The sequence below is a fragment of the Hoplias malabaricus genome, chromosome 14 (assembly GCF_029633855.1).
Source record: "Hoplias malabaricus isolate fHopMal1 chromosome 14, fHopMal1.hap1, whole genome shotgun sequence".
Lineage (NCBI taxonomy): Eukaryota > Metazoa > Chordata > Actinopteri > Characiformes > Erythrinidae > Hoplias > Hoplias malabaricus.
Window position 1 is genome coordinate 38,793,214 of NC_089813.1, and position 22,636 is coordinate 38,815,849.

At 46.4% G+C, this 22,636-nt stretch overlaps 1 protein-coding gene across 1 annotated transcript in view; it reads right to left on the reverse strand.

The window, feature by feature from the left end:
* Window positions 1–2,130: 2,130 nt before the first annotated feature.
* Window positions 2,131–22,636, reverse strand: part of adamts10 (ADAM metallopeptidase with thrombospondin type 1 motif, 10) — a 26,324-nt gene continuing 5,818 nt past the window's right edge. Inside the window, 9 exon segments of the mRNA XM_066643274.1 lie at window positions 2,131–6,214; window positions 6,675–6,834; window positions 7,024–7,200; window positions 8,219–8,423; window positions 8,672–8,801; window positions 11,671–11,797; window positions 12,666–12,829; window positions 14,432–14,512; window positions 22,619–22,636. The exon segment at window positions 22,619–22,636 is cut by the window's right edge and continues 45 nt beyond it. Of these exon segments, the coding sequence (XP_066499371.1) occupies window positions 6,105–6,214; window positions 6,675–6,834; window positions 7,024–7,200; window positions 8,219–8,423; window positions 8,672–8,801; window positions 11,671–11,797; window positions 12,666–12,829; window positions 14,432–14,512; window positions 22,619–22,636 (1,172 nt within the window). The 3' untranslated portion in view covers window positions 2,131–6,104.

Consider the following 22,636-nt stretch of genomic DNA (forward strand, 5'->3'; position numbering starts at 1 on the left):
GATTACGTACTAGCCCCGCCCCCACCCCCAGCCCAAACAAAGTAATGTCTCAATTATTTAATACTAACATAGAAATCTCTTTTGTTTAGCTCTCATACGTCTGACCTCAAGCGAGTCTCGATAAGAATAAAAAGTACTATCATTTGAGATTATTACAGAAAAAGGTGTAATAGCACCATTCCGAAGCACCATAGACTGACTGACATCAAACACATGTACGGAACAGCCTCAGCTGTTCTCACCGGAGACTGACCAGGAGCAAGTCTGCTGCAGTTAAGTCACTTTCCAGGAACAACCAGTGGATAAAGTTTCACCCTGCAGCTCTGTGACCGAACAACGTCCTCGGAAACGACAGAAACAGAACCCCCAATCAGAACGGATTTATCCTGCTTCCTTTGAGACACGTGAAGCCAGTTTCTGCATCGCTGGAGCTCAGCACGCTTGGAGGAGAACACCAACTGCCCTATTCCTTAATATAGGCTAACATTGAACAGCACTCTGTTGAGTGACAGCAAGTTCAGACAAGCAACCTCCTGATGATAGAGACTGCTTTCTGACTCTGGGTGAGTTTATAAACATGTAAATGGGGTCATTTCAACAGTTTAAAGCACCAAACTGCCTCTAACATAAAGCCTATAGACTCAACACGCTTGGAGGAGAACACTAACCCTCCAAATCTCTTACATCAGCTGGCACACACCTCAACACACAGGGTAGAGGACAACTCCACCCATAAAAACCTTAACATTATCGTCTCCTATGAAACTATTCTCATCCAAAACGTACTAAACCTGATTAGAAACCCCTGTGGACTGTTTGTTTACTCGCTGTCTACCAGTAACGACAGGCGATGGTGTTATCTGCTCAGTGACATCACAGTCTTCTGTCAGAGTCACTGATTCAATATGAAGGCTTTGAACTTATCTCAACGAAAGGGGTTTGACAGGACGGCGTGATTCATTGCTTCTGACATGAATGGCTCGATTTTATTCGCTGGGAACCACCATCTCTGTCTAGTTTCCTGCTAGGACTCTGCCCCATGTGTGGTCCTTTTAAGCCTTGAGGCTTAAGTATCTCGCTGTAATTCTACGTGAAATATAAGTAAGTAAAACGACAAGAAGCATTTCACCAGGAGTACTTATTATCTGGGGGAGGTATTCCTCAGATTTCCCCGTCTTAGTCGTGTCACACAAGTGCACATACAGCTAACGCTACATCACTGTAACGCTACACGGTTAACACATGTCCCTACTGGAGGACTGTTCTGTTTACCCAGAGAAGGTACAATTATGATCAATTATAGATGACTGTGGCATCTTCAGGAATCAAACTAATGACCCCAAGCTTTGACTAATGTTATTCAGATGGTGCTTTTCCACCGTATGCTTCCTACTCGGCTCTGCTCGGCTTTTTTGCTTTTCCACGAGGCAAATCTGATCCCTGGAAGTTGTACTTTTTTAATCCCTGATCATGTGCGGTTCCATGGGAGCAGAGTAGGTATACTCTTAAAAACGATGGTCCTTCAAGGGTTCATTATTATAGGAAATTGTTCTATATACAACCATGATCACTTTAAAGAGGGGCGGCACGGTGGCGCAGTAGGTAGGTGTCGCAGTCACACAGCTCCAGGGACCGGGAGGTTGTGGGTTCGATTCCCGCTCTGGGTGACTGGACTGTGGGAGGAAACTGGAGCACCCGGAGGAAACCCGCGCGGACACGGGGGGAACACACCACACTCCTCACAGTGTTCTCCCTGTGTCTGCGTGGGTTTCCTCTGGGTGACTGTCTGTGAGGAGTGTGGTGTGTTCTCTCTGTGTCCGCGTGGGTTTCCTCCGGGTGACTGTCTGTAAGGAGTGTGGTGTGTTCTCCCCGTGTCCGCGTGGGTTTCCTCCGGGTGACTGTCTGTGAGGAGTGTGGTGTGTTCTCTCTGTGTCCGCGTGGGTTTCCTCCGGGTGACTGTCTGTGAGGAGTGTGGTGTGTTCTCTCTGTGTCCGCGTGGGTTTCCTCCGGGTGACTGTCTGTGAGGAGTGTGGTGTGTTCTCTCTGTGTCTGCATGGGTTTCCTCCGGGTGACTGTCTGTGAGGAGTGTGGTGTGTTCTCTCTGTGTCTGCATGGGTTTCCTCTGGGTGCTCCAGTTTCCTCCCACAGTCCAAAAACACACGTTGGTATGTTGATTGGTGACTCAAAAAGTGTCTGTAGGTGTGAGTGTGTGAGTTAATGTGTGAGTGTGTGATTGGCGACTCAAAAAGTGTCCGTATGTGTGAGTGTGTGAGTTAATGTGTGAGTGTGTGTCGCCCTGTGAAGGACTGGCACCCCCTCCAGGGTGTATTCCCGCCTTACGCCCAATGATTCCAGGTAGGCTCTGGACCCACCGTGACCCTGAATTGGATAAGCAGTTACAGATAATGGATGAATGGATGGATCACTTTAAAGAGCCCTTTAAAGGGTTAATTACATCCTAAATCCTGAACCCTCTTCTAACCCTCCATCTGCCTGAAGAATCCATATATGTAAAATATGTTCATTGTCTTTACTAAAGAACCCTGGTAGAACCATCATTTTTAAGTGGTTAAACATGACGTGTAAATTGCAAAGAGCTGATTGGGCAAAGAGACTTATCAATCACCAGGAAACGCAGACATCCAGCACAAACTCGCCATCTGTAAAAACTCTAATTTACAGCAGAAATCACAGCAGTGATCATCCCCCTCCAAAAAAAAACAACATTCAAATACACGACGAGTACACACTGCTTAACGTTTCCACTGCCATCATTGTTTTCAAAGCTTTCAGTTCCTGTTAGAGACAGGGTTTTAAGACGGCACCAGCTACACTTCACAGGGGAGCTGTGCTAATGGAAAAGCGACCAAGGACCAGGGTTGAAAAGCGCATCGAGCCGTGTCGAGCCAGGTATTTACCACGCAATGGAAAAGCGCCAACGTACTGGCGATTCTAGCTTCTGTGTAAAGCCTCTGATTGCTGACAACAGCTGAGGTCAGTCCGGACGATTCATAATCATCCACAGCCATACCAGGCTCAGTGCTCAATCACCACATGAACTCCTCTTGTGTAACCGATGGCAAGATCATGGCAAGTCACAAACCAAGAACCACAGTACAGTCAGGAAAGGTATACAGTATTGGAGAAGAAGTAATGCCTAGCCCACACTACAGGATTTTACACGTCCTAACTCCATGTTCAACACGTGAGACACCTTGGGTTTTCTGTTGCTCGACCGCTGTCACTCATCAAAGTGCCCACACGACGCGATCTGCCCTCAGTGAAGCACCACGCACTTTCAGATTACGCATGTGCCGATCCTCAGAACCTCGCATGCTTCTAGTAAACCAGGTGTAAATAAAGAAGGCAGATGGTGAGTGCTTTGTCCTCAGTAAAAGCCAAGAGAAAGAAAAGGGCATTGATAAAAACATGGTGGAAAAATAGTGGTCAACAGGGCTTATACGTAAACTTGAGGTGAATACACACGTATATATGAGGGACGTGCAGTTAGTTCTCGGCATATAGGAGTGAATATATTTTTTTTTCCGGTGTAATCACTCTTAACTTTATACGTTTGTTAGATCTGGAAATTAGCTTTTCAATTCCCTGTAAACAATGCATTTGCTCGTTTATTGCTATCTTTTTTACAGATTTGGTACAGGGTGGAGTGCTCTCTCCAGGTTGGAAGTGAGATCCTGCCTCAAGTGGAGGAGTTTAAATACCTCGGGGTGGATTGGTGCAGTGTCAGCAGTAATGCGGGCTCGGTACCGGTCCGTTGTGGTGAAGAGAGAGCTGAGCAGAAAAGCAAAGCTCTCGATTTACCGTTCAATCTACGTCCCAACCCTCACCTATGGTCACGAGCTTTGGGTAGTGACCGAAAGAACGAGATCGCGGGTACAAGCGGCTGAACTGAGTTTCTTCCGCAGGGCGCCTGGACTCTCCCTTAGAGACAGGGTTAGGAGCTCGGACGTCCAGGAGAGACTCTCCTCCACGTCGAGAGGAGCCGGTTGAGGTGGTTCGGGCGTCTGGTTCGAATGCCTCCTGGACGCCTTCCTGTCCAACGGGGAGGAGGCCCCGGGGCAGACCAAGAACACGCTGGAGAAACTCCATGTCTCGACTGGCCTGGGAACGCCTCGGTATACCCCCGGAGGAGCTGGAGGCGGTGGCTGGGGAGAGGGAGGTCTGGGTTTCTTTGCTCCGACTGCTTCCCCCGCGACCCGGACCCGGATAAGTGGTGGATAATGGATGGATGGATGGTAATAATCCCCCGGGCTGAGTCTGGGCTGGAGGGTGGAGGACTAACATCCTGGAGTCCACTGTCACAGACAGCACCAGGCTCAAGTTTCCTAGCACACTTCTTTTACTCAGAATGACTTAACGGTTGTAACAAAAAGAAAAATGTAAACGAGCTGATGTTTTTTTTATATCTCTCAAATAGCACCACTTGCTAGAACCATTATAAAAACAACTGCATGATTAGTGGATTATATATATATACCCAGAACTTACTGAAAGTCCCTCGCACATACAAACACAGATATATATACATCACACACTAAAGGTAGCTATAAGTATTTATACTGTATACCGCTCACTGGTTTAACGTCTTCTGTACACACTGACACGTCCAGTTCAGCTTTCACATCCGAGAATCGGCATCCACCCCACACCACGGGACACAGAGGAGTAGATACTGAACATACGGCCCTGACTGCATCTGAGGAAGTACAGTTTGGAGTACGGATTCCGCTACAGATTTATACTGTCGGGAGGAGGAAATCCACCTTAAAACCTGGCACAATTACCCTGTAGTGTGAGCCAGGCATAACAGACACTAGCACAATAATGAAGCTTATGACACTGAACCACCCACAACATCCCCCAAGGCTGAACATTAAAAAATGACGTTATAAAACGACAGAAAAGCAATTAAATGTAGTCCATCTCGACAGGATCCGGTAAGAGCCGAGTTCAGACCAGAGGTGTTGTGATAACAAGGCATGGGAGACCAACAGTGAAACAGAAGATGAACCCAGCCGTGGACGGACACAGCACTGCACTCTAACGGCCGTTAAACTGAGAGATCCTTAAAGAGGAACCTCCCTGGTTTCCAGAGTAACGCCTGAGGTGTAAACAGAGTCACTGAGAGTGGCTGATGTGCGAGTGTGCCCCCCTGCAATTCCTTCGCACCCCACTAGGAGGCATGATGCGTAACATAAGGCCTAACCTTACAAATCATAGCACATCACCATCATATGTGGAAAGGAAACAGGACATGGAGATGTCTGGTTCCATTCAGTCTCTGGTTTTCTCCACAATCCACCATTTCTCGTCTTCTGAAGGAGTACACCGTTAACGTCACGTCACATCCGCCTGGAAATGCACTGAGAGACGTGGAGTGGTGCGACCGCATACTGAGATCTGGAACCAAATATAAATGTATATCCGCAGGGGATTGGGTTCAGAAAGCCACTGATTTATAAAAAGGCCCTTTACACTTCTGCACATCCTCCTGTCCACCTCACTGACCGTCTTTAACACAACATACGTAGGAGACACACGAGAACAGTGCTCCGACAGCAGGGGGTGCTACACAACCCTTCACTGGTGTGTACTGAGTGAATCCACAGAAGCTAAACCTGTGGATACGGAAGGGAGACTGGATATGAATATAGTAAAAGATCACTGCATAGGGCTTTTATGAGTTAAGATAATGTAAAAAAAAAATACAAACAATAACAATACAACCCCTACAGTGTGCAGCGCTGCGGTCCTCTGCGGCTGGATCTGCGCAGAGCTGTGTGTTTGGTGTGCTATACGGCCGACAGGACACTAGCACCATGCTAAAGAGAGCTAAAGGAAGGCAGACGGCTCTCTGATCGTCCCATATTCAGAGCAGCTGGACTGGAGAGTTACAAACAGCAGCACAGTCCCTCTTTCAAACTCTCTGTTTCTCTCTCTCTCTCTCTCTCTCTCTCTCTCTCTCTCTCTGTAATTGTCTGCCCTGGAATGTGGAGCTGGGGTGGGGTTGGCCAGGAGCAGAGCGAAAGTGAAGAGAACACTTGGGGAGACAGAGAGAGGCAGAGAGAGAAAGACAGAGGAGGTCAGTGTCCTTGGCAGGTCTTGCAGCACATCTGTCGGAAGTATGCACGGCTGCAGAACTTGAACCTGAGCACCAGGGGGCAGTACGCCACTTTGTTCACATCTTTGCACTCTGGAGGAAAGGGATGAGGGGAAGAAAACCATAAAAAACGATTTGCAAATTAATGCAAATACAACTAAATAACACACATTTATGAATAAACATGTTCTACATTTATAATTACTACGTTTTACAAAGTCATACCTACACTACATGTCCAAATGTATGCAGACACCCCTCTGTAGAAAAGCAATGGTCTATAGAATGGGGAGCAGTCACCATGCACAGGAAGTATACCCCCCCCACCCCCCCCCCCCAACACTGGGCTGTGAAGGATCCTCACTACAGCTCTTATGGCTGAAGGCCATCAAATCCCCGCAGAAATGCAGTGACAGTGGAACAGACTCTCAATGAGAGTGGTGTCTACAAACTTTTGGCCACCTAGTGTATAACTGTATTGCGTTCTAACTGTTGTAGCCTATCTGTGGTATTAGTGTAGTACCGGTGTGTGCGTCAGAATGTGACCTCTCACCCTCGGGATTATCCGTGGGGCTGCTGAGGTCACACCTGCTCCTGCACTGCTGCATGGAGGGGGGTCGGAGCTGTTCTGGACACTCGGAAGACGGCTGACCGCTGTGAGACACACACTGCACCAGACGCATCTGCTGCCCCAGACCACACTTAGCGGAACACTGTGGGAGGGAGATACACAGGCACACACACACGCACGCACACGCAGGCACACGCACACAATAGTAAATGAGTACTGTCCCATTTTCCCCCACTGCGTGTCCGTCTTTTTATGGTCCCACTTTGTTGAACATGAATTGAACTGAATGAACATATTGTTCGGAATCAGTTTTTTGGCAACAGCTTCTCACCTCGCTCCAGGGTCCAGTGAACCACTGCGGCGGTGGGCAGCGCTGCAGGTTACAGCGCATCCTAGTGGTGGGACGGTTGTGTTTCGGACACTCAGACTCAGCCAGAATGTCTCCACTTTCTCCACTTCTACAGAGGATCACTCTCTGTCTGTAACCAGGACCACAGCCAGGAGTGCACTGAGAGAGAGAGAGAGAGAGAGAGAGAGAGAGAGAGAGAGAGAGAGAGAGAGAGAGAAAGAGAGAGAAAAGGAAAGTACATTTGTGCACCAAGGAGGGTCACAGAGTTAACGAAAAGAACAGAAGAGAAGATATGAAATGAGAAGAGACAAAAAGAGAAGGAAGAGAAGAGAAAAAAGAGAAGAGGAAAGAGAAGAGAAGAGAAGAGAAGAGAAGAGAAGAGAAGAGAAGAGAAGAGAAGAAAAGATAAGTGACAAGGAAACAGAAGAGGAGAGAAGAGCAAAGAGAAGAGGAAAGAGAAGAGAAGAAGAAGAGAAGAGGAGGGAGAAGAAGAAGAGGAAAGAGAAGAGAAGAAGAAGAGAAGAGAAGAGGAAGAGAAGAGGAGAGAGAACAGGAAAGAGAAGAGAAGAGAAGAGAAGAGGAGAGGAAAGAGAAGAGAAGAGACAAGGAAACAAAAGAGGAGAGAACAGCAAAGAGGAAAGAGGAGGAAAGATAAGAGAAGAAGAGAAGAGAAGAATAAAGAGAAGAGAAGAAGAGAAAATAAGAGGAGAGAGAAGAGGAAAGAGAAGAAGAAAAGAGAAGAGAAGAGAAGTGACAAGAAACAGAAGAAGGAGAGAGAAGAGCAAAGAGAAGAGGAAGGAGGAGGGAAGAGAAGAGAACAGAAGAGAAGAGAGAAGAAAGTGTTAGTTCCATGCACCATATAAAAGTTTGCAGACACTCCATATAGTTACTTCCACTTGTATTTATAAACAGAACTCCTAACAGACCACAAGGAAACAAAATTCAACTTTTTATGTAAATCAGTTTTCGTCTGTCATTTCTCAAGTGCTGATAAGTCCTTTCAGTTCAATCACAGAAATTAAAATGTGTAAAGATGTTAAACAAGTAGAAAAGTGAGATGTAACTGATGACACTAGAAGTGCTGAGGGCTGGTCATTTGACCACTGTGATGCCCTTCTTCTTTCGGGTCCCACTAGTGGTCCACAGCCCACAAGATGTTACTGTATACACTCAATACCTCAGACCAGTCGAGAGCGTGCCACTCTGGGGGGCAGGTGTGGTTGTTGCAGGGCTCAGTGAAGGGGGGTCGTGGGGGTCTGCACGTAGAGTCGTCCTGAACCTTCTCATCTGTGGGAGTGACCCTCCTCTTACACAAGACTTCTCTGGTCCTCACTCCTCCACTACAGCTCCTACTGCACTCAGACCACTCACTCACCCACCAGCTGAGAGAGAGAGAGAGAGAGTGAGAGATAATTTATTAAGATTTTTTTGCTCCTGTGGTTTCCTACCCTCCTCCAAAATCTACATGGTGCAGTTTCTGCAGTGCAGAACCAAGAGTAGCAACAACAGAGGCTCTAGCTCTACCTATCACAGCTCGGTGGAGTACCATGATGATTTTGAAGCTGTAATTTCAAGGTAAAATGTTACCTAGTGTTCCTTTAATGCACGGCGTATCTCTGCATGTACTCACGTCGGGGGACAAGGCTCTGTGTTGCAGGGTCGTCTCTTCTCTTTAGGTTTGTTCCTCTTGTCACAGAAGTGATTATAGACGACAGAGTGATCCGCTTGTTTTTTACACACGACCTGCTGGATCTGAGCTCCTGGAACACACACCAAACACAACAGGAGTCAGCAGGCGTCTGCAGTCCTGATTTTCCATCGTTATGAGTCTGAGTCCTGTTCAGAGTCTATTGTATAACAGCCAGTCTGGGAAGATAAAGCCGGTATGAGTTATTGTCCAGGCTCCAGCACAGAACAGACGAGAGCGCTAATACCTGAGCCCTGACTATGTAAGACTTGAAGTGATAGTAAACATATCAATCTCAATGATGCAGCTCTCCCCTGTACACACACCGTAGTGGATCAGACAAGGCACCCTGGGGTTCCTTTCACTAGAAGACACCTTTACAAGGAAGATGTTTATTCAAGTGTGCTGTTTCGCTCTGTTATTTACCCAAAGATGAGCTATGAAGACAGCAGAGTTTAACAATAAATTGAGGGTTAGGGTTTTAAGGCTTCTTTTTCACTCAGGGTTGCCAGATATTCACATCTCTTTCTACACAATTTACAAAAGGCCTTTTATTAATATGTCATTTTTAGCTGCAGTACAAAATAAAACTAGATGTAAACTAGTGGTGTTCTCAAAGTTCTGAAGCAGTGCAGTTACACACACAATAGTAATACACTGATATTAGCATACATTATGCATATATATATATATATATATATATATATATATATATATATATATATATATATATATATATATATATATATATATTGTAAGGGCATGGGAAAGAATGGGAGATGCAGATGAAAACAGAAAGTGGTGATTTGTGAATGAACTTTGCCCTAAAAGCTTCAAGCTGTCGTCTGTAATGTGTTTGAAAAATTTGAGACAGAAGCAATTCAAGACTAGAAACACAGCTGAGCTCCTGCTGAGAGTTCCCAGTTTTCCGAAACACATTAGCTCTCATGCACGGCAAATTATCCCTTATCAGGGACATTGCCGCATTGCCTCGGATCATTAACTCCTGAAGAGCTGAAGGAGGGGGAGTGTGTGACTTCAGAGGCCTTTCCAGAGCCACACTGCTTCACTCTTTAAACAACGACTCCCTTCCCATGTTAATGTGGGGCAGATATCAGCTAAAGGAGATTGTGAGTGTGTGTGTGTGTGTTTGTGTGTGTGAGAGTGAGTGTCTGTGTGAGTGTCAGTGTGAGTGAGTGTCTCTGTGAGTGTGTGTGTGAGTGTCTGTGTGTGTGTGAGTGTGTGAGAATGAGTGTCTGTGTGAGTGTGTGTGTGTGTGTGAGTGAGTGAGTGAGTGAGTGAGTGTGTGTGAGAGTGAGTGAGTGAGTGAGTGAGTGTGTGTGTGTGTGTCTGTGTGAGTGTGTGTGTGTGTGTGAGTGAGTGAGTGAGTGAGTGTGTGTGAGAGTGAGTGAGTGAGTGAGTGAGTGTGTGTGTGTGTGTCTGTGTGAGTGTAAGTTTGAGTGTGTGTGTGTGTCTGTGTGAGTGTGTGTGTGTGTGTGTGAGTGAGTGAGTGAGTGAGTGTGTGTGTGTGTGTGTGTGAGAGTGAGTGAGTGAGTGAGTGAGTGAGTGTGTGTGTGTGTGTGTGTGTGTGTGTGTGTGTGAGAGTGAGTGAGTGTGTGTGTGTGTGTGTGTGAGAGTGAGTGAGTGAGTGTTTGTGTGTGTGTGTGAGTGAGTGAGTGAGTGAGTGTGTGTGTGTGTGTGTGTGTGTGAGAGTGAGTGTGTGTGTGTGAGAGAGAGTGAGTGAGTGTGTGTGTGTGTGTGTGTGTGTGTGTGTGTGTGTGAGAGTGAGTGTGTGTGTGAGAGTGTGTGTGTGTGAGTGTGTGTGTGTGAGAGAGAGTGAGTGAGTGAGTGTGTGTGTGTGTCTGTGTGTGTGTCACTTTAAAAGTCACAGAGCACTCATCATCGACTTAAAGGTGCTGTACACCGTTTCTGAGAAGGACTGTTGATATTTGAGCTCAAAAGCACAACAAAAACAGCCCTCTGTTCCGTGTTCTTCAGAAGTCCCTCCACAAACTCAGGCCACGGCAACGACACTGGTCTTGGACCAAAAGAAATACAGTGTTCTCCTGATCTCCTCCAAAATATTCACTGAAAAATGCCTGTTTTCACAGAATTAAATAAACGAAAAACGCTCACTGACTTTTGAACAGCACTGGACTTTCTAAGAGGAACTCTGAAAGTGTGTTGCTACAGAGAGGGGCTTGATATTATGGGCTGGTTGTTGCACAGAATTTCACACTGTTTTCTGTATATAGACTGATCCTGGCAATGTTTTTTTGTGATGTTTTTGGTGTGTGAACGTATCCAAGTGCGTGTGTGTGCGTGTGTGTGTGTGTGTGTGTGTGTATGAAGCGTGCAGGGAGATTTTAATCAGATTCAGCTGTGTGTTCCCTGTAAGTGAGCCATCCAAAATATTCTCCCCACACTTTGGATGATGTTTACTTTCTCCATCTCATGTCTCATGTATGAGTGTTCGACAGCGTACAACTGAACACAGCTTCATCAAAGCACTTCTGTGTCTGTTTCCACCGCCCGTATGAATGAGGTTGTTTGTATTGTTGAAATCAGCTCTCGCTGGAAACGGATCAGCCCTTGTTTTAATGCATTTCCTATCTCTGTGTAAAAGAGGCACGAGGCTTCTCTAATTACAGGATGCACTGGGACACTTTGAGAGAACGGGTTTCTCAGGAGCCTTTACAGAATAAACATGGACAGGACGTCCTTAAACAGGCCGGTCCTGGACTATATCCTCTGTGTGGTCCAGGACTAGACTTAATCACCATTTGGGAAACCACCCCATTGTTGGTCTAATTTAATTTAAAGTGGGAAAGGTCCTAGTTCTACGTTGTAATTTCCCTGCAATTTCTAATCTACTGCGCATAATAAATGTATTAATGGAAGTGTTTCTGAATCTGTGTGTGTGTGTGTGTGTGTGTGTGTACCTCCAGCGCAGGTGACAGGGCACCGGCTCCAGGCTGTGTAATGCCAGGCAAAACCATTCAGTGTTTCAAGGTTCACAGGAGGGTTAAAACGGTAATGAATACCTGGGTTCTCCTCCCTCACCAGAACCTACAACACACACACACACACACACACAATAGATGTTAGCATTTTCCATAGATACCTAACCATAACAAATACATTATCCTCAGAAACCAAAATCAAAACGCTTGGCTCTTAAACCTTTTGGAATAAAAATGTTTAGAAAAGTCAGGACACGCTTTTTGACCTGACATTTCACCAAACTCAACATTGTCTTCAGACTTCAGAGTGTGTTTTCTGGAATTCTGTCCTGATAATACACATAAACAAACACACACACACACACACACACACACACGGATTGATTGACAGATAGACGTACACGTACATACACACACACACATCCAAACCATAAACAGCTTTAGATACACAGATAAACAGACTTAGAGTGGAAACCCCCACTGGTAAACAGTTTTACACACAATCGTAAACAGCTTTAAGATTTCAAATACCATACAAACACACTTAAGCAAGACGAAATCTGTTTGTTATGCTCAGTGTGTACTGCACAAAATACGAACTCAACGACCTTAAAGGAGTAGTTACACAATTCAGTTCACGATTCACGAATTCATCCCGAACACAGACAACGATTTCACACTGGAGCTCCCTCCAGATCAAGGACTAACGGTCCAACATCAGCACCAGATCTCATTAAAACCCATCATTCCAGACTTACTACAAGAGTAGATGCTTTTTGCTGCATCACAGAGACTGGAGGTGGTGGTGGCGTGCCTTAAAACAGTAACACATCCCTGTAATTGCTGATTTATTTATGGATTTTTATTGATAACAGTTCGGAAATCGAGGGACATTAGGGTAAACACACTTTCACCAAACTGCTATTTAAACTAAGAGTGGCCATGCAACAAACACACAGTCTATGGGTGGTTACCATGACGATGAGGGTGATGTTGGTCGGCCCCAGGGCCTCGAGGGTCTCGGGTTGGTCGGCGGGTCGGCGGTAGTGGAAGGTGGTCCCCGCGATGTCGAAACGTCGTGGAGTGTCGATGGTCAGTTTGCCGTTGATGAAGTACTGGTCACCTTTACTCTTCAGAACTGTAATAAAGCTGATATTTATTCATCTGACACCACGCTTCCACACATGACTCTTACTGGAAATGGAGGAAAATAAGCAGGGTCTGTTTTGCTCTCTAATCATCGCCAAACACTCTGGGTGAAATGACCCATTCAGAGAGTGGAAATGGCCATGTTTTACTGCACAGCAGGTAGTGTCTCTGTCACAGCTGCAGGGTCCTGGAGGTTGTGGGTTCGATTCGCCGCTCCGGGTGACTGTCTGTGAGGAGTGTGGTGTGTTCTCCCTGTGTCTGCGTGGGTTTCCTCCGGGTGACTGTCTGTGAGGAGTGTGGTGTGTTCTCCCTGTGTCTGCGTGGGTTTCCTCCGGGTGACTGTCTGTGAGGAGTGTGGTGTGTTCTCCCTGTGTCTGCGTGGGTTTCCTCCGGGTGGCTGTCTGTGAGGAGTGTGGTGTGTTCTCCCTGTGTCTGCGTGGGTTTCCTCCGGGTGACTGTCTGTGAGGAGTGTGGTGTGTTCTCCCTGTGTCTGCGTGGGTTTCCTCCGGGTGGCTGTCTGTGAGGAGTGTGGTGTGTTCTCCCTGTGTCTGTGTGGGTTTCCTCCGGGTGACTGTCTGTGAAGAGTGTGGTGTGTTCTCTCTGTGTCCGTGTGGGTTTCCTCCGGGTGACTGTCTGTGAGGAGTGTGGTGTGTTCTCCCTGTGTCTGCGTGGGTTTCCTCTGGGTGACTGTCTGTGAGGAGTGTGGTGTGTTCTCCCTGTGTCTGCGTGGGTTTCCTCCGGGTGACTGTCTGTGAGGAGTGTGGTGTGTTCTCCCTGTGTCTGCGTGGGTTTCCTCTGGGTGACTGTCTGTGAGGAGTGTGGTGTGTTCTCCCTGTGTCTGCGTGGGTTTCCTCCGGGTGACTGTCTGTGAAGAGTGTGGTGTGTTCTCTCTGTGTCCGTGTGGGTTTCCTCCGGGTGACTATCTGTGAGGAGTGTGGTGTGTTCTCCCTGTGTCTGCGTGGGTTTCCTCTGGGTGACTGTCTGTGAGGAGTGTGGTGTGTTCTCCCTGTGTCTGCGTGGGTTTCCTCTGGGTGCTCCGGTTTCTTCGCACGGTCCAAAAACACACGTCGGTAGGTGAATTGGCGACTCAAAAGTGTCCGTAGGTGTGAGTGTGTGAGTGAATGTGTGTGTTGCCCTGTGAAGGACTGGCGCCCCCTCCAGGGTGTGTTCCTGCCTTGCGCCCAATGATTCCAGGTAGGCTCTGAACCAGACAACGAATGAATGAATGAATGTCCTTCAATGTCTGTTTGTGGAATATTATAAACTGAAAGTTATTTTTATAACGATTTGTTCGAATGCATTTCCTGCATCAAAAATCTGAACATTCCAATGGCCACACCTGGTTATGCCTTGCTTTTCAGCTTTTTGCCTTGGTTGTAAAATCTCTTTAATATCTGAAGAAAATAGCTGTATACACTGTAAGAGATGTCGCCAATTACTTAAAATACAAAAATGAAGCATGCTGACCTCAGACTGAGTAATTGCACAGGTTTTGAGAACTGCATTTTGTAGAATTTAAAACAATTCCCATACTTTCAGAATAAATCGTTATCATAATCAGCACCAGTAGAAAAATCCAATCTCATCTCACCCAAATAATTCAGGGAAACATTGAGTTCTTGAATATGAATAAACACAGATCCTTTAGGAATCCTGATGACCTCTTCATAACCTGTGAACACACACACACACACACACACACACACACACACACGTTGGTATTGATATACATGGGAGACCTGCTCATTGTATTAATGATTACTGTAGATAACTTAACCTCAGTGACCCCCGAATCAATCATTTCACTGGTTCAGTTTTTCCACATTAAAGCACTGGTTAAATTAAAGTACTGAAAAGCATTAACATTTGTGAGGACACCCAAAATGTCCTCGCAATACCACACAATGACAGATACACACTGCACTGTGTTTATATAATTACCTAAATGTAAACCTAACCTAACCCTCTGGGACCAAACACACCCAACACACACACACACACACACACACACGGCTGTAGGTTTACTGGTGGTTATGGAGAGGGAACAATGCAGTTCTGGTTTAAGCATTAAGCGGAGGTTTGGGATTCCTGTTGAATTCCTGGGCAGAGGCTCGGCAGCGCGTTTGAGGTCAGTGTGCGGCGTCCAGCTCTCAGCCACACGCTGCAAATATCTCCAAAACCCCAAACCCCAGACCCACGAGTCAGGGGAATAAACTAATATTTCATGCCACTCCAGCAACTTCTACAGGAGGCTGACAGGGACACATGAGTAATATGTGTAAACCTGTGGGTTTCTGTGGGGCTGGACCGGATGAGAGAGAGAGAGAGAGAGAGAGAGAGAGAGAGAGAGAGAGAGAGAGAGAGAGAGAAAGAGAGAGAGAGAGAGAGAGAGAGAGAGAGAGAGAGAGGAGAGAGAGAGAGAGAGAGAGAGAGAAAGAGAGAGCAAGAGAGAGAGAGAGAGAGAGAGAGAGAGAGAGCGCGAGAGAGAGAGAGAGAGAAAGAGAGAGAGAGAGAGAGAGAAATTTACCATGGGAATTAATGGGAATAAAATGAGAATATTCAAAAGTAGGTGAGAAACATACATATTGTTGGTAAAAAACATACTGAAGCATAATTTTGGCTAAAATTAGATATGATACCAAAACTGAATGGCAATGGCAAATGGCTATTGAGACCACACCCCCTGCACTGTTCAGTCCTCCATCACATGTACAGCATATTTCCAGATGATTTCCAGAACCTGACACTCACTGTTAGTGAAAGCACACATTTGGACCAAAGCACAACCTAAAGTCAGGTAAGTTTTGACAAGGTATATATTTTAATTGACAATAATAGCATTGAAACATTTAAGCAAGTATTAAATCAAGGTGTAAGCTCACAGTTGCTTGCTATCTGCTAAATCAGAAAAGCTTAATGAGGAATTTCATTAGAGAGACTAGTTTACCAAGGCTAGCAGGCTAACAAGAAGTTAGCTTACCAAGGCTAGCAGGCTAGCAAGAGGTTAGCTTACAAGGCTAACAGGCTAGCAAGAGGTTAGCTTACCAAGGCTAACAGACTAGCAAGAGGTTAGCTTACCAAGGCTAGCAGGTTAGCAAGAGGTTAGCTTACCAAGGCTAGCAGGTTAGCAAGAGGTTAGCTTACCAAGGCTAGCATATTATTATAACTTCATGTCTGCTGTTGACACAAAACGGTACACTGATGATAGTGTATGATATAGTTCATTTAAATGATCCAATATTTCCTATCAATTCCAATCAATTCCAATAAATTCCCATAAATTACCAAAGTTTCTGTAAAAAGTTTACATTTTGAAATATTTCCAAAGTTCCCGAGCTAAAGTTCCCATGGAAAGTTACCGGTAATTTACTGGAAATTTATCTGAAATTTTCCACCCCTTTGCAACTCTAGCGCTGAGGGAGCCACACATCAGTCTGAAGCCCAGAATCTCTCTCCTGTTCTGGGCCTGAGCCTCCTCTGTGGTCCCTGCTCTGGGTGTGTCCTTCCTCCAGCTCAGAATAAACCACCAAGGCCTGGAGCCTGCCAGCTCCCAACACCGCTCTGATCACCTTCAGCTGACCCAGAACTGACCCTCGACACTACACAAACACACACTCTATAGAGATCCTGTTCGTAGACCACCCGACACACTCTCACACACATCAGGACCTGACCACACTAATGCTGCACGCCATCCAATTCTCACAGAAATCTCGTCCCATCATCTATTGTAAACCCTACCTAGAAGAGTAGCAGCTGTAATTGCTCTCCTCTCCATAAATGGCACCACCCTTCCCTGCAAACAGACCCAGAAACCCTGTGTCAACATCCCGCCCACAGCATCCAACCACCAGGACCATCACTGGCTCTGGACTGGGCCCCACCCACAGGATTTCCCATTCAAAGCCAGTCGAAAGCCTAGCCTGTGGTTATTATTAGTCAATATTGAGAAGTGATTTAGCGCTGAGTGACAGATGATGTGATTCTCTGGCCTGGTACCGATCCAGAGCAGTGTGCAATAGCCGAGCTGACCAGGGTCCGAACTCTAGACCCTCATATGCCAGCTGAACCCAAACCACAGCTTTAAAAACACACAGCTTTCCTGGAACGGATGAAAGCTCAAAACCACAGTCTGCTGCTCCAGAACTTACCACTCAGTACCAAACACTCCACCACGCCAGCCAGGGTACGGGAACCCTGACTATTACATTTGTGACGCGTTTAAAGCCATTTAATTAGATATATTATAAAAAAAATCACTTCTTTGGCGCATGTGAACATTAATGTGGGCATCTGGAGGCCACCAACATACACACTGTGAAACAAGACCACCTGGTCAGTTTTCTGTGGGCTGTCTAAGTCTTTTTTGTTATGTCAAGTGCAGAGCCCGCCTCCCTCGTCTGAGTCTGTCCAATCACAGCGCTGGACCCGTGGTAACGTGAGAGCACAAAGAAGAGCACTGAGTAAAAACGGCTGTGCACTCGGGATCAGGGTGAACACCGTGCGGCTCGCTGTCATTTAAAGGAACAGGCGCTGAATATGGCCGCTCTGAACAGGGCTGTTTACACAGGTGTAGGGTTTGATTCTTGAGGCGTTTTAACCAAAGCAGGTCACAGACGTTTTATTTTTAAGACCCAGAACTGTGTTCACCTGTGGAAAAGGAGAGGATTACAGTATACAGACGTAAATAAAAGCCCCAGTCCAGGTGGGGCCTTCGTGAGTTGAATTTAGAGCATGAGACGTGGGATGAGGCCACCCTCCGCAGAGCAAGTCTACTTGAGGTCACTTAGCATCTTGGCTAGGTTTTGTGTTAGCCTGCAGTTAGCACAACGCTAACCTGAGGTGTAAAATGAACACTCGTAGCGACATAGCCTGTGCACAACTGAAGACGTTTACCTCACACACCCGACATTTCTTGGCTGATCCACCACATTTTTTGATTCAGGAAAACTGCTTTTTTGACTGTTTAACTGCACTTCTTCACCTCGGTGACCCTCGAGAACACTGCCAGAACGTGCTAGCCCTCCAGAAACCAGCGAGACGGCTGAGGCTTGGCAGGGAGTGTGTATATTCTTGATTTTTCCCCTTTTTTTTGGAAACAAAAAAACACTAAGGAAACAAATGCATTCTAATCATGCGGACCTCGCATGTGAGCAGGTAATTATAAATCTGCTCAAAACCCCTCCGCTCCCTCAACAGCACGGCAAGTGTCCAGCACATAACTGGGCTCTGGTTTAAAAAAAAAACAAAAAAAAACATAAAATACACAACACAAACACACAGACACATTGTTTGAGTTTCCACAAAGCAATTATGGAGTGGTTCTGAAGGGGTCAGAGCAGAAAAAGTGTTAAAGCTCACTGAGTCTCCAGGCAATAACGAGGCTATAACGGGGTCCAAAACTCTTACTGCAACTGTTTTTCCTTTGGGCTTGATTTCTAGTGACACACTAAAAGGTAGGTTGTGCTGGTGGTGTTATAGCTTTAAAGGTCTAAGGTACAGCACATAGACGAGGGACAGAAAAGCTGTGTCTCTCTGAGCTACTTCCTGTTCTACGTTCTCTCCTGGTGTTGTCCACTCTTGATCCTGTGCCTCACCTCTGAGTCCTAGGTGGTTAAGTGACTGGTGATCCACGGGTGATCCTCTATTCGTCATTATTGTGATTAAAAGCCCTGTGTCTGTTTAGATTCTCACGCTGGTTTGACCCTGTTTCCCCTGGTCCTATGTTCTGAGTTTGCCAGGTTTGTTTTCGGTTTGTTTCTCTATCAAATCTTTAGCATTTTTAATGCTCTGTTTCATTTGTTCATTCTCTCATTATTATTTGCTTAAACTGGACTTAGGGTGGTGCAGCAGGTGGTGTCTCTGTCACAGCTTGGACAGGGACCTGGAGGTTGTGGGTTTGAGTCCCGCTCCGGGTGACTGTCTGTGAGGAGTGTGGTGTGTTCTCTCTGTGTCTGCGTGGGTTTCCTCTGGGTGACTGTCTGTGAGGAGTGTGGTGTGTTCTCCCTGTGTCTGCGTGGGTTTCCTCCAGGTGACTTTCTGTGAGGAGTGTGGTGTGTTCTCTCTGTGTCTGCGTGGGTTTCCTCCGGGTGACTGTCTGTGAGGAGTGTGGTGTGTTTTCTCTGTGTCTGCGTGGGTTTCCTCGGGTGACTGTCTGTGAGGAGTGTGGTGTGTTCTCCCTGTGTCTGCGTGGGTTTCCTCCGGGTGACTGTCTGTGAGGAGTGTGGTGTGTTCTCTCTGTGTCTGCGTGGGTTTCCTCTGGGTGACTGTCTGTGAAGAGTGTGGTGTGTTCTCCCTGTGTCTGCATGGGTTTCCTCCAGGTGACTTTCTGTGAGGAGTGTGGTGTGTTCTCTCTGTGTCTGCGTGGGTTTCCTCCGGGTGACTGTCTGTGAGGAGTGTGGTGTGTTTTCTCTGTGTCTGCGTGGGTTTCCTCCGGGTGACTGTCTGTGAGGAGTGTGGTGTGTTCTCCCTGTGTCCGCGTGGGTTTCCTCTGGGTGACTGTCTGTGTGGAGTGTGGTGTGTTCTCCCTGTGTCCGCGTGGGTTTCCTCTGGGTGACTGTCTGTGTGGAGTGTGGTGTGTTCTCCCTGTGTCTGCGTGGGTTTCCTCCGGGTGACTGTCTGTGTGGAGTGTGGTGTGTTCTCCCTGTGTCTGCGTGGGTTTCCTCCGGGTGCTCCAGTTTCCTCTCATGCTCCAAATACACACGTTAGTAGCTGGATTGGAGACTCAGAAGTGTCCGTAGGTGTGAGTATGCATCGCTCTGTGAAGGACTGGTGCCCCCTCCAAGGTGTGTCCCTGCCTTGCGGCCAGTGATTCTCAGACCCACTGCGACCCTGAACTGGATAATTGCTTACAGAACATGAATGGACATTTATTCAATGACAATTTAGCAAATGTTCACACACACTCACTCACTTTTGAGTCATCAATCCACTTACCAACATGTGTTTTTGGAGCATGGGAGGAAACCGGAGCACCCCGGAGGAAACCCACGCAGACACAGGGAGAACACACCCTGGAGCTGTGTGACTACCCGCTGCACCACCATGATCTAATTATTTAAATAAAAATATCTAACAAAGATGGGCCAGAAATGATTAGACTGACTTTGTAATGTGAATATGAGGACATCATTTATAGTGTGTGTGTGTGTGTGTGTGTGTGTGTGTGAGAGACTGAGTGTGAGGGGGGAGTGCTATGGTGTGAAACCACAGGACCTGAACATGGCCACAAAAGTTGAACTAGGTGCATTGTTCTGTACAGTCCAAGCTACTAGACTGTATCACTCAAACACTGCTCCGACACAGGGTGCTCATAAGGCCAGCGAGCATATTTTAACCCCACAACCCCCCACCCAGCTCAGTTCCAGGAACCAAAGCTCCACACTCTTCCAAATCAACTCCCAGATGAAAAGAAAACCACTCGGATTCTGACACCTACTGTAAATCCACAGGCCTATAATTAGACCCGCGCTGATATTTCATCATTCAAAAGCACTGTATTTCAGCAGCTCACCTCAACATTTCTACAACAGCTTATTTAAAGCCGGAGAGGAACGCCAGGACAAACGGATCAGCGGCAGTGGAGAAAAAGGTATTCAAGAAATGTGCTCCATAAATACAAGAAAGTCTACTCTGAAACCTCCAGTGTACAGATTTATAAACTTTAACCCTTTGAACACGAAGTGAATCACTGGGTTATGGATCCTCATAGGGGACACATTACACGCCTCTTTCCACAAGTGACCACAGTCTCGGGGCCTCAATGAAAATCTAAACGTCTGTGGCAAGTTTGTCAAAATACCACAAAGACCAAACAACACAGCATTTTTCTTACACTGAAGAGACGCTGGCTTTTAGTTCATTTTAGCCACTTTCGCTTTAACCCTTTGCCATTCTCACTGCTGTGATTGGAGGAGACTCGGACGAGGAAGTGCCTACTGTGAACGTAATAAACAGGACACAATGAGAACGACTCGTTTCATTCCATGTTCTCAAACATGGGCAGATCAAACAGTAACAGAGAGGGTTGTTTTATTTCACAGTGCGTGAGTGGGTGGGCTCTAGAGCTCCAAATGAATCAATAATGCAGTGGTTCTCGCTAGTGGTACGTGAAGCAGCAACAGGTGCTTCCAAATATCCATCCATCCATCCATCATCCATTATCTGTAACCGCTTATCCAATTTAGGGTCGCAGGAGGTCCAGAGCCTACCTGGAATCATCGGGCGCAAGGCGGGAATACACCCTGGAGGGGACGCCAGTCCTTCACAGGGCAACACAGACACACACACATTCACTCACACACTCACACCTACGGACACTTTCAAGTCGCCAATCCACCTGCAACGTGTGTTTTTTTGGACTGTGGGAGGAAACCGGAGCACCTGGAGGAAACCCACGCGGGCACGGGGAGAACACACCACACTCCTCACAGACAGTCACCCGGAGCGGGAATCGAACCCACAACCTCCAGGCCCCTGGAGCTGTGTGACTGCGACACCTACCTGCTGCGCCACCGTGCCGCCCTTTCACCAATATACAACTTAATATTTATAATTTAAATACGTTTTTTAATAAGTTTTTATGTGTAAATTACATCACGTTTCAAAAAAACAACGTGCTACGCGTAAACCGTAGTTGTACGTCTGTAAGGGAACGGCAGGTAGGGGGCAGTGTTCCTCCCCTTTTTATTCCAGGGAGAGAACACGATTCCCCGGTATTTTGAGAAATCTGTGCAAAGAAAGCCAGTTTCAGTTGATTATTGGACGTAAGCGAAGGCTAGAGACAGACGTGAGCCGTTTGGGTTTTATTATAAAAAGGGCAAAGCAAAAACGAGAAAAACAAGCCGAGACCAAGCCTGAGAAATATTTCGAAGCCCAGAAGGACTAAAAATTAGCGAGGGTTCTGTACACGTGAAAACAAAATAGAAAAAAACACTCGGCTGAAGAAAATGTGGCAGTTCTTCGCATTATTTCAGCCCTAAAACAAGGTTTAACACAGCGCCACCCCCCTTTCACCTACTACTACAAGCGCCAAGAGGCACTTTGACCGGCCCCAAGCCCCCACTGTTTTCACCTGGAGCCTGTTAAAGCACATAACTGATATCACACTGACCTCTTCTCATTTAAAATGTTTTTTTTATAATACGTCTCGTTTAGCAGGTGTCCTCCCTTATCCCAGGTGTATCCATGACGATCAATGCCTTCAGCTGTGTTGTTAACACTGCATCATAGAAGCAGAAACTACTCAAGCGTCAGCTGAGATGGGCGTGTAGCTTGCACATTGCTCCCGGGGAATAAAGCGATATTGATTTAATGTACATTGCACAGTAGTACAACAATATTTGGACTCCGTTTAACATTTAACCCTTCAGTGGCAGTGTACACACAAACCCAGAGTGACTGGCCTCCACCTCTGTACCAGAATGCAGTTGGGGGTTAGGTGTCTTGCTCAAGAGCACTTCAGCCTTGGATGTTCAAACATTTAGGCCATGTCCACTTTTTCTAAGCTCAATCCCTTTGGTTATTGTTGCTATGTCTCTCAAGTTTTCAGATGTGAAGTGTCAACTGTGGCAAGTTAAAACCACACAGAACAAAAGCTGAAGTGGTTAAAAGCTAGCGCTTTGAGTGTCTGGAAATGCGCTATATAAATGTAAATATAATTTATTCATACACAGGCTTTAAGGCTTATAATTCAGTGATGAATGTGTCCCTGTATGTTCTGTAGTTCTGAGGATGAGGAACACACACACACACACACACACACACACACACAGTGTACCTCCTTCGGGCAGTGAAT